This window comes from Dryobates pubescens, chromosome 2 (assembly GCF_014839835.1).
Source record: "Dryobates pubescens isolate bDryPub1 chromosome 2, bDryPub1.pri, whole genome shotgun sequence".
Taxonomy (NCBI): domain Eukaryota; kingdom Metazoa; phylum Chordata; class Aves; order Piciformes; family Picidae; genus Dryobates; species Dryobates pubescens.
Window position 1 is genome coordinate 12,445,314 of NC_071613.1, and position 14,815 is coordinate 12,460,128.

General features: G+C 38.7%; 1 protein-coding gene across 1 annotated transcript in view; it reads right to left on the reverse strand.

Moving 5' to 3' along the window:
- The window catches only part of EPRS1 (glutamyl-prolyl-tRNA synthetase 1), a 46,847-nt gene that overhangs the window by 13,053 nt on the left and 18,979 nt on the right, over positions 1–14,815 (reverse strand). Inside the window, exons 13-23 of the mRNA XM_009900073.2 lie at positions 12,360–12,470; positions 10,714–10,850; positions 9,424–9,631; positions 8,873–8,985; positions 7,604–7,721; positions 7,125–7,496; positions 4,104–4,334; positions 3,523–3,788; positions 2,267–2,318; positions 514–723; positions 297–369 (exon numbers count right to left, since the gene is read on the reverse strand). Coding sequence (XP_009898375.2) covers positions 297–369; positions 514–723; positions 2,267–2,318; positions 3,523–3,788; positions 4,104–4,334; positions 7,125–7,496; positions 7,604–7,721; positions 8,873–8,985; positions 9,424–9,631; positions 10,714–10,850; positions 12,360–12,470 — 1,891 coding nt within the window. The remainder of the gene's footprint in view (positions 1–296; positions 370–513; positions 724–2,266; positions 2,319–3,522; positions 3,789–4,103; positions 4,335–7,124; positions 7,497–7,603; positions 7,722–8,872; positions 8,986–9,423; positions 9,632–10,713; positions 10,851–12,359; positions 12,471–14,815) is intronic.

The window sequence follows — 14,815 nt, forward strand, 5'->3', positions numbered from 1 at the left end:
AAATCTTATAAACAATATAAACAACCAAATGGTTTTGTTTTTTTTCCAGTTGGAGCAAGTCAGTCTTCAGGGTATTAATGGAAAAACTCCTAGAGTTTACATTTTCTAGAAGAGTCCATGCAATGGAATATACAGTGCTGTGATGTTTGCCATAAGCAGCAGGACATTTTGACCAAGGGTTATAGAAAACATTCTAAGAAATAGGTTTCCACTTATTAAAGGGGATTCTTGTCTGTCAGCTCCACTACACTGGTAACTCTTTTCTCTACAGCCAAACTGGATGAAGTGAGGCCTACCGGTTTCACTTGTGGGACGTATAGCAATCGGTTCAGCCAGATCTGTTTTGCCAGATTTTGTGACCCAAGCAACCTAAAGGAAGGAAAAAATAAATTAAATTGACAACAAAGTTAAAAAGGCAAACAAAAGGTTGAATAAACCTTACTTTCATATTCAGCCACAGAGTAAGTGAGTGGTGGCTTTGTACTCAAATTAGAACAAAATTTTGACGTGTACCTCAGGAGCAAAGTCAGCAATATGGGTCTTCTCTTTCTCTAGGGCAGCCTGAGACACAAACATGGGGAAGTAACAGTTTTCCACTCCAAGTTTCTTGATCTCTGCATCGAAGAAGTCCTTGATAGCTTCCCAAATAGCATATGCCCAAGGACGAAGAACATAACAGCCACTCACGTCGTAGTATTCAATCATCTCAGATTTTGTGATCACCTTTTCAAAAGATTATTTAGATACTTAAGTTTCAATTTCATATGTAGACAATATTCAGTAATTCAAGCATGTGGCATGCAATTCAAAAAACAGTCTCCTATTTATGGATTCACATAATCACAGGATGTTTCTGGTTGGAAGAGACCTTAAGGATCATTTAGTTCCAATCCCTCTGCCAGGGGCAGGGACGCCTTCCACTAGACCAGGTTGCTCCAGGCCTCATTCAGCCTGGCCTTGAACACCTTCATGGAGTGGGCATCCATAACCTTCCTGGACAACTTGTTCCAGTGTCAGACCACGTTCATTGTAAAGAGTTCCTTCCTAATATCCAATCTAAATCTACCCTCTTTCAGTTTAATTCTGTACTCCCTTGTCCTACCACTACAAGCCCTTGTAAAAAGCTCCACCCCAGCTATCTTGTAGGTTCCCTTCAGATACTGGAAGGCTGCTATAACATTCCTCTGGAGCCTGCTCTTCTCCAGGTTGAACTGCCCCACCTCTCTCACAGCCTGTCCCCATAAGGGTGGTGCTCCAGCCCTCAGACCATCTTTATGGCCCTCTGCTAGACACACTCCAGCAGTTCAATGTCCTTCTAATGCTGGGGGCACCAGAACTAGACATAGTATTCCAGGTGGGGGTCTCATGAGAGCAGAATACAGGGCAAGAATCACTTCCCTCATCCTGCTGGTCACACTTCTTTTGATGCAGTGTGACCAGCAGGATGAGGGAAGTGATTTAAAGACTTAAAAGTTTATGCTCAAAAAGTTAATAAAGATATGCTTTGAGATTGCTTTTGTTACCTACAAATCAGAGAAAGTTAAGCAGAAACATTAAGTTCAATAATAGAACTGAAAAACATAACCCAACTCAAACTAAATTTTGCAAATCCAATTAAGAGACAGAAGCTAATTCTGAGGAAGCAACAAACTGCACTTTTGCAAGAAATCTCTAGCTCATGTCAGAAGAGATTTCTGTTCCTTCAGGTATAGGCAAAAAAAAATCACACCACTGAGAGGCAAAAAAAATCACACCACTGAGAGGCAAAGTACACCACTGATACCTATTTATGATCTTTCATAAATGGGCTAATCTAAACAATCATCTCTGCTCTGGTTGCTTTGAGCCTCATGAGCCAGCAAACTCATTCAGAATCAACAGACACTAACTGCTGTTACATATCATCTTGAAGTGAAAGAAAACTACGGAGCTTGTGAAATTCCTGTCACTTCACTGAAGTTTTTCATTCTTAATGAAAGAGAAATTCATATATGAAGTAGTAAGAGGAATTCATATATCAAGTAGTAAGGTTATATATCCATATATATATATAGGGAGAGGCACAATGGTTGGTAATCATTTCTTTTACAGCTTCCTCTTCAAACCAGGCACTTCTATTAAAGACCATGATAGTCATGCAAGAAACAGACAAGAGCAAGTACTTTGCTTTGTAATCTAAACCCCCCAAACAGAAACACAAGATATAAAACCCAATCAGATTTTGATTTACAAAAGAATGAAGCAATTTTTTTCAATTCAAACTTACCTGAGAGAACCAGTCTGCAAGATTTTCTTCTTTTTTAGCTTCTAGACCCAGCCTATGGTGTGATAAAAGAAACAAATTTGTCCTGTACAGCTTTAACAGTGGAATTTATCTTAACCTTTTTTTTTAAGTTTGTTTTTTCTCTTGGAGGGGAAGGGAGAAGAGGGAGAAATAAGAGGGATGTGGAACAGAATCTTTTGATTTTAATTCATAAAGCTAATTGCCATATTTTTTTTTCTCACAGCTCAGTTCATATTGCTAGCATTTCCTTACTTTGACTAAAGAAAGTATTTCATAAAACCAGCTTCATTTATTTTTTACTCTGAAAACTTCTAATCCTCACCATGGCTGCATCAAAGAATCACAAAATGATGCATTAAAAACAATCCAGAAATAATCTAAGATTAACCAGTCCTGTGTCTAAGCTGCTTTATTCTTTATTTTAAGAGTTTCTTATGCAGCCAGTGGCTACAACTTCAGGAAAGAAATGCAACTTGAATTCACCATCTATGTGATGGATGTCACATTGGTCAAGGCATGGCAGTCACATCAGTCAGGACAGAAACCTGACCATACCATCAAAACAAAGATAACCAGGTTCTAAAGAAGATTCACATGTCAGTAGACAAAAGCCATGTTTTTGGTGGTTTTTTTGGGTTTGTTTGGTTTTTTATGATGTCTACAAACAGAGAGGTTTTAAGGATGAAAAATTATTTAATGGTTTTTTTTTCTGGCATAATTTTTGTACAAAAATAACCACATCTCTGTCTCCAGGTAAAGGTGATGTCTCTAAGTCAGGGGATGCACAGCAATTATGAGTTAAGAGTTCCCCCATCAACAACATTAGTGCCTTCCTCTGGATTGGGCTATATGTTTCTCAGGGTACTCGGTATTTTTGGAAACCCTGGTACAATGAAATAAGCATAAGGTGTTTTGGGGTTTATGCTGAACAAGATACAGCAGCGTATCTACAGAAGCTAGTTGAGAAAAATCTTGGTGTAGCAAGTTCTCAGTAACAGTGACAGTGTGCACACTGATACATGCTTTCTACAGGCTACCAGGCATTTTCCTCAGTTAAGGTGCTGAGGTACAACAGCTAGGACAAGGACTTTGGTAACTTGCTTTTGGCTTGATCCTAAATATGGAAATGAACACAGCTGGTTTTGTAAAAGCCCACCCCCTTCAAGTGGAGTGAGCAGCCTCTAGAATTCTAAATCTGAATAGGGGTAAACAGTTGAGGTTTCTAGCAAATAGATTACCTGGTTTGTTTCTTAGGGCCTTGACCCTCTCCTGATCCACTTGAGGAGAGCTCATTACCACTCTGTCCTTGCAAAGAGTCTTTCTTTGGGCCATCATTTTGCTTCTGTTGCTTACTCTGCTTTTCAGACTTGTTGTCTTTCTCTTTCTTCTTCTTGTCTTTGTCATCAGCACCACTAGCAGTAATTGGTTTATATTCAACTCCTGCAACAGACTTATACTGGGCCTTCAACTGAAGAAGTTCTTTTACAGCTGCATCTATCTTTTCCTTGAAAACCAACAAAAAAATAAAAGGCAAATGTAGACAGAAATGACAGGCATAAAATTACTCTAGAAAACTAACTAAATAAAGGATCTATGTATGGCATTGTGGACATCCACACAGTGCTGGGGGATTAAAAAAACCTCACTGTCTGCAAAACCCAATACTTAAATTAATATTTTAAGGACCATATCTGACAGGAATAATTTTCAGTACATTTCAGATCTTGGAATTCAAATGTTGCCTGTTCTAGACGTACATTTCTAATTCCCACAGATGGTTAAATTCATATATTACATTTTTATACTACAGTGTTTTTACCTTTTCTGCTTTTTCTGACTTCAGTCTCCTGACTTCATCTCCTTGAAGAGCCACCTTGCTAAACAGAGCTTTGGCTTCAGGTGTCTCTGGACCACTGGATACTGTGTTTGATGCCTGAGGCAAAGCACCTTGAGCTGCTGGTGGATGTCCTGGCTTGTAGTCCTGCCCAGTCTTTTCCTTGTAGTCAGCTTTTAGAGAAAGAAGGAGTTTTACTGCTTCATCTATTTCATCCTATAGAGGAAAAATAGCAAGATATACTAGTAAGAATTAAAGAAACATTGATTTTCAGGCTAAGAAAATAACATTTCCATCTAGCAACAAACAGTGCTTCATCATCAGGGAGGGATTCAAGTAATAGCTCATCTCCAAGCAACAAGTGTATGTCTGAGAGCTGTCACATTGTGCCAGAATGTTTCCCTAGCCCACTTGGCCACCTATAACCTGTTAATAGCTGCAGCACATCCTACACTGGAAAAATCAGTTTAAGAAAAGAGCTTTTTTAAAAAAATAAATCCAAAACCCAACTCAACAGCAAAAACAGTTCTGCAAAGTAGAAATATAGGCAGGGAAAAAAAGCAGCTGCTGAAAACACAGAGGTTTGTCTCCTGTTCTCTTCTACAATTGGAACTGAATTTGCCAAGTTTTGAAAACTCCTGCTGTTGTTGTGGCACATTAGATACTTCTATCTTCACTTGGCCCACATACATCAAGAAAAAGTAAAATATGTCATTAACTTCTGCGGGTTTGACATCTACCCTGCTTGTGCCCATTCATCTAGATGTGAGATGTTAAGGTTGACTTTCTACACCAGCTGATTTCAGAATTTACATCTCAAAGTCAAGAAAGTATCCAGCATCAGAGTCCCCTTGTGGGCCATTATCGGACCATGAGAGTTTGATGGCTAAGCTATGACCCAGACAAAAGGGAGTTTGATAAATTGCTTGGTGAAAGGTTTCCCCCCAGTGGCAAAATGCAGTAAGAATTACAATTGCTTACTCTCTATTTACTATTATACCTTGGAGGCTTTCTCTGCTTTGAGTCTGCGTACCACTTCCCCTTGTTCAGCTACATTATCATAAAGTGCTTTGCCATCCACTAAGCTACAGGGTGCCAAGTTATTGCAGCATCCGGAAGATGGAAGTGTAGTAGGAAATACACAAGCAGGAGCTGAAGGTGGATTTCCAGGCTTGTACTCTTGACCTGTCTTTTGTTTATATTCTGCTTTTAGATTTAAAAGAATTTTCACAGCCTCATCTATTTGTTCCTGAAGCAAGAGAGGGAAAAACAGCAGTTGCAGATAAAGAGAGAATTAACAGAGATGCAACACAATAGCTAAGATAACATAATCTTTACTAGAATGGCACTAACATAGCTGCTGCAACAAAACTTCTAGAGCTAATTTGTTAGTGTACCTTGTGATTGAGTTCTGTGGTAAAGATTTTTAACCAGAATACCTACAAGTTGCACATCAAAGGACTGAATTAGGTAGTACATGCAAGGGATGATTTCTTTCCATTTGGGTGACTTAGTTCCCTCCAGCAGCCTGCGACTTTGTACACTGGAGAAGGGCAGCAAATACGCAGAATCTGAATAAAGACAGGTTCCCTGGCTGCTATCAAACTACTACCAGGTTTATTATTGCCATTCTAGCTCTCAAGTTACAGCCCTTTTTTCAAGTTACTGCTTACATTCTGCTTCATTTATGTTGTATCACTATAAAAGAACATTTTTATTTCTTTTCCAGGTTTTCCATGCCCTATCATGGGACTCGAAGTCAGCCATATCATCAGCTGAAGAGAACTGGGGAAAGCACTTTATGAAATTGGAAAGCATTTGCTGATATTTTGCTCCTCAAGTTCCACAAAACTTTTAGTTAGCTTTGAGTCTGCAGTGAAAATATCGTTCTGCTCAGAAGTATTCACTGATAATACACCTTTGAAGCCTTCTCCGATTTAAGCCTGCGGACCATTTCGCCTTGCTCAGCTACTTTGCTGTAGAGAGATTTGTTGTCTACTGGACATGGGGATGGAAGAACAGAAACAGAAGATTGAGGAGGCACAAGGGCCACAGGTGGGCTTCCAGGTTTGTACTCCTGGCCTGTCTGTTGTTTATATTCTGCCTTTAGGGCTAGAAGGACTTCCACAGCAGCACCTATCTTATCCTGAAAGAGAAAGGAAAGAGCAGAAAAAGAGGAACAAAGATATGGAGAAATATGACTTTCAAATGCACCTTAAATATTCTCATGTAAAGACCTGGAGTTTATGCACACCTTTTCCATTTTCTTAACTATTTAGGAGAGCTGCTCAAAGCAGCTTTCTCTACTAGTTTCCTACTTTAACAAAGGTAACTCCTGTTAAGTTACAATTACAGCCCTAATAGTCCTAAGTAAAACGATCACAATATATTAGTCTAGATCTTCCCATTTATTTAGATTTATGGTCCAAATAAAGATACTACTATGAACAGTATTTAACCAAAGTGTATTATTTTCTACCATTTCTTGCTCTGCATTGAAAAGAATGGAAAGAACACAGTTACCAGTAGCTATGTTTTCTGTGCTCAGTTACAGACAGGAAGATGTTTCCAAAAACATCTGTAGCACCTGGATCTTTACTTTCTGCTTTTGGTGTCTTGTTTTGGTTCTGGTTTAAGGTCTAAATAGCAGCAAGTCAATTTTAGGGAGTCATATAATTGACCATGCTTAGGTAAATAAATGAATACTGCAGGACATTTTAACACCAAGAAGCAGATCTGGAAACCTAACTTTGGAGTGAATCCTGTCTTGATTTCAGAACAGCAGTCTAAAAAATGTAAGACTTCACTTGCATCTTTCTGAATATTAACACAAGCTTCGTCACACAAAGCTAGAAGATAAATACTGGAGAACACAAGCCTTGACAGAACAGAGTGCAGCCCAAAAGATCACCACTATTGAAATCCATAAGGACTCGTGCACCTCCAGAGAAAGGACAATGGGCTATGCAAATCCAAACATAAAATTCATTAGTTTCGATCACCCACCTTAGGTGCTTTCTCAGCTTTCAGTTTTCGGACCACTTCTCCTTGCTCTGCTACTTTATCATACAGAGCTCTGCTGTCTAGGGTCCCAGACATCTGAAGCTTTGAAGATTGTTCAGTTACAGATACTGGAGGATTTCCAGGCTTATATTCCTGGCCTGTCTTCTCTTTGTATTCTGCTTTCAAGGCCAGCAACTGTTTCACAGCCTTATCAATATCTTCCTTTGGTGCCTTCTTAGCTTTCAAGTCTCTGACTATATCACCCTGTGCGGACACCTTGTTGTAAATCACCAGGTGACCTTCAGATGGAGTACAAGTTGGAGCTGAGGTATCACTAACAACTGAAGAAGATTTTCCTTTTACAGATGAACTAGCCTTTAAAATGAAGGCAAAAAAGGAAGAAAAGAAAAAAGGCAAGTGTTTGGCATGATAATCTTGTATAGTAATACATTTTGTATCGCTTTTACAAAACACAAACTTACCTCTTTCTTTGCAGTTTCAGCTTTGGTCTTCTCTTTTGACCCAGATGTTGGCATTTCCTTAGTATGCCCGTCAGGGATGTAAATCAAAATGCATGGGGCATCTTTACAGCTGTAAGGACTATACAACAAGATTTACAGAAGACACAACAATAGAGTAAGTATAAGAGACACATGAAGAATTCACTGAAAAAAAGATAATAGCCTTTCCAGAAGACAGTCTTGCACAACTGCAAGTTTGTCTTTGTACTCAGCTGTAGTGACTCAAGTTTACATAACTGGAGATCTGCATTGATTCTTGTTAGATACAAGTTTTCTTTCTGTTACAATATTATGTTGAAATGCACTGTAATTTAGTTGTTTGGTAACTTGCTAAAGGACTGCTACAATTAAGTAATATGTGAACACTCTCATTGGGCAAATGTCTGTCTCATTCTGTAACACTGTTTCTTCACAGAATCAACCAGTTTGGAAAAGACCCGAGATCATCAGGTCCAACCTATTACCTAATAGGTAACACCTCCTGACAACTAAACCATGGCTCCAAGTGCCACGTGCAATCCTTTTATGAACACCTCCAGGGATGGTGACTTCACCACCTCCCTGGGCAGCCCATTCCAATGGCCAATCACTCTTTCTGTAAAGAGCTTTCTCCTCACCTCGAGCCTAAACTTCTCCTGGTGCAGCTTGAGACTGTGTCTTAATGTACACACCTAGAATTATAAAGGAACCAAGTCTCTTTACTAAATCCAAGTTAGCCAGCATGTGTCAAAAAGTAACATAGAAGGGGTTAGGTTGGAAGGGACCTTCACTGTCATTTAGTTCCAAACCCACTCCCCCATGGGGGGCAGAGACACCTCCCACTAGATCAGGTTGCTCAAGGCCTCATCTAGCCTGACCTTGAACACCTTTCATGGAGTGGGCATCCACAACCTCTCTGGGCATCCTGTTCCAGTGTCTCACCACCCTCACTATAAAGAATTTCTTTCTAATATCCAGTCTAAATCTACCCTCTCCAACTTAAATCCATTCCCTCTTGTCCTATCACAACAAGCCCTTGTAAAAAGTGTACTTGGCTTAGACAGTATGAAGAGATGGGAATATACAAGTCAAAAGCCATGCCAGTACACAGAAATATTCCACAGAAAGGTCATGGTTAAAGGGGAAACACTTTCAGGTTAACATCCTTCTTGACAATACCCATGTGAAAACATTAGAACAGAGGAAGCTATGACCAACTCTGTGAAGCCACAACGTTCTTAGGCAGCTTACCTCACTGGCTCATAGGGCTGATCACAAATATAAAATCCTCTCCTCTGAAGCTGGATGATGTCCCCTTTTTTTAAGTCCCTAAGGCACGGATCACCTAACATCAGTTCTTCTTGCTGAAAGTGTTAGAAGAAATCAGTCTAAATCTAACAGAGCACAAGAAATAGTATGAAATGCAGTACAGCTGTAGAAGGATAGTGGCGATTTTCTTATTTTAGAAGTTGTCAAATGTTACTTAATTCCAGCAGCAGCAGAATAAGCAGTAGCAAGAAGATGGGAGATCATAAAAATCTATCAAGACAAACCTCGAACTACTGGTCCCACATGTGTAAAAGCCAGGTGACATCAGAGAAAAATCACAAGTCCATTTTCAGTTTTGAAAGGAGAGATTAAGTAGAAAACACAGAAACACCAGCAGCACATTATTTGCTCATTTGACAAACGAGACCTTCAAATTAAAACAACAAAGGAACTAGAAATAATGATGGCCAAAAAAAACCCTCGAAGCCAAACATTAAGCACTGTAGAATGAAGGGGACAAAAAGCTGGCTTACCTTGCTATTTTGGTTGATATATTGCTTGAAGTCTTCATCTTTACCTAGAACTGGCTTAGTAATCAGATGCTCATAATTAACACAGACAGTTGGGATGAGTGGTGCACGTGGAGTTTCTGCTAACCAAGTGATCTTAGTAGTTTTTTTGAAGTCCTTATTGTCTAAGTTCAACTTGGCATCGATGGACACAATCTTCCCACTGGCATTTCTACAAGAAAGCACAAATTACAAAAGTAAAGCTTAAAATCATTAGTTCTCATTTTACGCTACAAATTATCAATAGATTCACTGAAAAAACCCCAAGTGTTCAGAGATCATTTCTGAAAGGCAGCAGACATAGGAAATGAAAGATTATATTCACTCCTGTTCATAGTATCAGTCAGGGTTGGAAGGGACCACAAGGATCATCTAGTTCCAACTCCCCTGCCATGGGCAGGGACACCCCACACTAGATCAGGCTGGCCAGAGCCTCATCCAGCCTGGGCTTAAACACCTCCACGGATGGCGCCCCAACCACCTCCCTGGACAACCCATTCCAGGGCTTCACCACTCTCATGGTGAAGAACTTCCTCCTCGTGTCCAGCCTGAATCTCCCCACCTCCACCTTCATTCCATTCCCCCTAGTCCTATCACTACCTGACTTCCCCTTTGATTTAATATCAACAGACAGTAAAGAACATGGAAAAAAAAACCCTCTACATTTTCAGATTCTCTATCCAAGCTCATCCCATCTGCCCATGTCTCAACACAACCTCTTCAAAAACATGATGATGACATTAATAGTCTCCTTCCCTACCTCAACAGTTCTGTGACTGAAGCTGTGATAGGTTTGGCTTTTTAGTATTAACAAAAGAACAGTAGTCATTCCAGAGTGAAAGCTGAAAAAAATCCAGGTGGGTTTGGGTTTTTGGTTTTGTTTGTGGTTTTGTTGAGGTTTTTGTTACTATTGTTTTGGTTGGGGGGTTGTTTTGTTGTTTTTTTTTTTTGTTTGTTTGAAAAATCTGTTTCACAGTGGAAATATTACCATAGAAACATGGAGAACACTGGATGAGAAGGACATGTAGTATCAAGATTGACTGGCAATTTCAGACCTGAATCTAGAGTAAAACGTGCTCTATGCTGAAATGCAGTTTTGTGGCACCTTTCAAAGGAGATATTCATACATAAAATCATAGAATAAACATATATGGACAACCAGTAATATTTCAGTGTTACAGGCAACCTATTAAAAGAAAAATCAACAAAAAGCTAAAGAGCAAAAACTTCTTTTATCTCCAGTAAACATGTTACCTGCTTAACTTGGTGATGACAATATTGCCCCAATTTATGAATGTAACCACCTCTCCCTCAGTCAGGGTCTCTGCATCTGCACCATCGATCAGGACTCTGGAGCCATACCACACAGGTTTCAAGCCAACATCAGCATTCTGTGAAAAAGGATTTTGATTTCAAAGGAGAGATTGCGTTTATACAAGCTGATTAAAGTTAATGCAGTACCAAAACACTGCTTAAGTTAGAGAATACATGAAAATAGAATATGGACACTATCAGTAGCAGGAAGCTACAGTACGCTTCCACAGCTCTCTCACGTTTCTCATTCACAAGTGGTGCATGCATTCCTCTGCTAGTACACTCCCCCCAAAAATCCTGTCTTCTAGCAAATACTAGCTCAAACTCAATTCATGGCATATCCTGTTTCATTAAGGCCCATGTATCTTTAAGGTCTTACAGGTACAAAAAATAAAGGTAAGTTTTTCTCAAGGTTCTATTTTGCTATGCAAGTTGGACATGATGATCTCGAAGGTCTCTTCCAACCTGGTTAATTCTATTCTATTCTATTCTAACTCTCAGTTTTGTTTTTTTCCCCCTGTGCTTAATCTGAAAATATGAAGCTTCTTTTAAAAATAAGGCAGACAGCTGGGAGTTCAGACTTTTTCAGCTGATCAGGACTTAGAAATTTATTCCTTCTGGTCAGTATGTATTTCATCATATAGTGGAAGCAACATGTTTAGTTTTAATACTCTGGCTTGCATCTGACCAAACTTAAGACTTCAGACTTTATGACCCTTGGAGAGTTACAACTGATTCAAAATTCATTTCTTTGTTCATCTGCCAGGTTATGAGAGCAAACCAGACATCCACCTCTCAGTTACAAGAAAGGATTACAGGAATGCTCACAGCAACAATATAAAAACAAGTGAAGCAAATCCTCACCAATATTTGCTTCACACAGTATAATGTGGTATCTAAGGGATGATTTCTATGAAGCTTAATTAGAGTCTGAGATGCCATACTCAAAATTGTAATTGTAGTGACAGAAGTGAATTGTATCAGTAGCCCATTCCCTTTCTTAAGGGATATTATTTTATTTACTGGATACTAACAGCATATCAAATCAGCAAGTTCTTAACTCTTGATAACTCTTTGCTATCTGAATTTAGAAGTCATATTAAAAAATCCAGAGACTGGTAGAATTAACAGGTTAATATCACTTCTCTAACTAACTGTAAATATATAAACATCTCTTGGATTCCCCACTTTCTGGATAAGCAATATGTATTGTATTATACCCACAAAGCTTGAATAAAATATTCTACTTTAACTTCTCTGTGAAAGGTAGTATCAAAAAATAGCTAAAATAGTCTAAGCTGTACTTGTAACATATCACCTCTTCTAAAAACTCCCAGAGGCCTTTCAATGCACTGTCTACATGCATTCTGCTTCTTTACAAAAGCAGTTTCACTCATCCTCCTCACAAAAAATAAACATATTCAGTGGTTGATCAGTTTCAGACAATTCTGTGAAAAGAAGCTACACCTTGGTTTTATCTCATGCTGTCTGAGCAAGCTAAAAGGAGGACTCTCCTTGCTGACTTGTTGGTACATCCAACCTTACTGATCTACAATACAAGAATATGAAGAGAGTAAAGTGAGAACCTTTGGATGTTTAGCCACTTCCTTCATCTCCTCTTGAGCTTCGGGAATATTTACTGGGACCACCGCATCTTTCAGCAATGCAGTGTAGCGAGGTGCTACTGGATCTATAACCTACAGAAAACAAATGAGTAGACCATGAATACATGACACTGACAGAGAAATAAGATGTTGTATAAAATAACCACCACCAAAAAGGAATATTAACTGGTATTCTTTGTGTTACTGCATTTTTCTGTATTTGCTTTATGTTACTTTAATCCAAAGCTACAGAAGAAGAAAAAGTGAGAAAACAGTGGCAATAATTCACAATTCCCCATAGTTACTGAAATACTTTTGAGTAAAAACTACAGCTTGTGTACTACTGACACTAGACATAACTAAAATGATGAGCTAATACCTTAGGCAAGACAGAAAAGTGTACTTTTATAGTTTTATGATGCATATAGATTATTACATCCAGACCACTTTCTTTCTGGGTAGCTGAATTTAAAGCAACAATTTAGCAGCGCAGTTTGCTCCTTTTCCAGCAGCATCTGCTCCCATACTCATTTGCCATCTACTCCAGCAGATTCAGGGATAAGCCTGGCTATAGAGAAGCACCAATGAAGTCTGCAGTTTTGATACAGACGCATTAGATACTATAATAAGGCAACACTGTAACACTGACTCCATCAGGATTACTACAAGGTGAGCTGAGCAAGAAAAAGGTACCACTAAAATCTCTTTCTGCATTTTTATTGCCCATTTTCAAACTCAGCTAATACATTGTTTGCACAGCATTTTTCAAACCTGAAATCCTGGTTTGTCAAACTATTCAGAGGTACTTGAAAACATATTTTAAGTAAAAGAGTTGTCTAGGTCCAAAAGGAGTACCAGCAGTCTAGTGGTTTAACTGAAAACTAACACAAAGGAAAACACCTCCTATTATTAATATAAAGTGAAGTTACTTCTCCTCAGTTTATTTCTGCTCATGCAAAAAATTAAATGGCACTTTTAGAGCAAAAAAAAAATATTTATCATCTAATTACTTGACATTAGGAAGTAAGGTGATATGAAGATATACTATTAAGTAGCACATGTATAAATCCTGCCACTGAGGACAGGCTCCTAAAGGTTAGAGACACTTTATAAAAGGATTTGTGTAGGTATCTCAAAATATAGGTGTATTATGTGACTTAATATCAAAATTTTTAGAGTGCATTTTACAGTGTTGTTACCAGGCTCTCTATCTTACTCATTAAAACTCACAATCCTTCCTCATATCAGAGGTGTTGAGTAGCACCTCTCAGTAGCATACTGACAGGATAATACATAAAATCTGAGCTCTCACCCTGAGGAAGTCTTTGAGCTCAGAACTACCTACATGCATCCAACTGGGTTTGTTCACATTGTAGCCTGCAAGCTAACTGCACAGATACATGTAAATAAAACTGGCTAATAGTAAGGTGCTGTCCAAGATGTTGAATGAGAAATCTAAGAAAAATCAAAGTCAATTCAAAAAATAAGTCCTGACAATCCACTGTGGATTTTTTGCCCAGCCCCCAATTCTTAGTAATAAATGTATTTATGCAGCAACAGAAAGAACCAATTCATAAACCTTTGTGCATGTAGCAGACCAAATGCAAAATACATGAGGGGGGGAAAAAAAAAAAAAAAGGAAGGAAAAAAAAAGATACATGCCAAACAAGCAAAAACTACTTAAAATGAACAGATCTGAGTATTATCTAAGCAAAACCAAGCAGGAATCCCAATGCAAAATAACAGGTGTTTCCACAATCACACAAAATATGCAATCAGCATTGTAACAATTCGCCTTATTATAGTGTCCAAGCATTTGCTGCCAAAAAGCAACTAACCATGTCAAGATGCAATATTCCTTATGTGATGTTGAGTCAGAAACATCAGCAGTGCTGGCTGTATCTACATAGTCAGTGCATTAGTTCTTTTGCCACAGAAAGGAAAAGCAGCCAAGGTAAATCAAATTGAGTAAGGTCTGTGCTGATGTCAGTAAATAAGCCAAACCAGAACTGGGTAGCCTTTTAAAAAAGTAGGAATAATGCATGTTCAGTGGGTTTGTAGAGCTCCTGTTATATAAGCAAATGTGACTGTGCTATGAAGCTGCAAAATGATAGCTTATGCTATGTATGCTTACAGCACTGTAAGCTATATGCTAAGGTAAAAAGCGTTAAGTAATACCTTCTTACAGATAGCTCGCAGCTTGAAAGCAGAAAAATGAAATGCAGTTTTCATATCAGATTCACAGCAAATATCATTATCTTTCCCCATACTACTAGGTAAGGCATGTCAGTATCGTAGGAGAATCAATAGGATTAGCACTAGGTCAGGTTAGAAAGAGGGGGACATTCCATTTTCCTGAAAGTGTGCCGAATGATTGCAACTGCTACTTCTTGTCATAAGCACTCCAATGAAGGCTGGACTGTCTACATGTCCCAGAA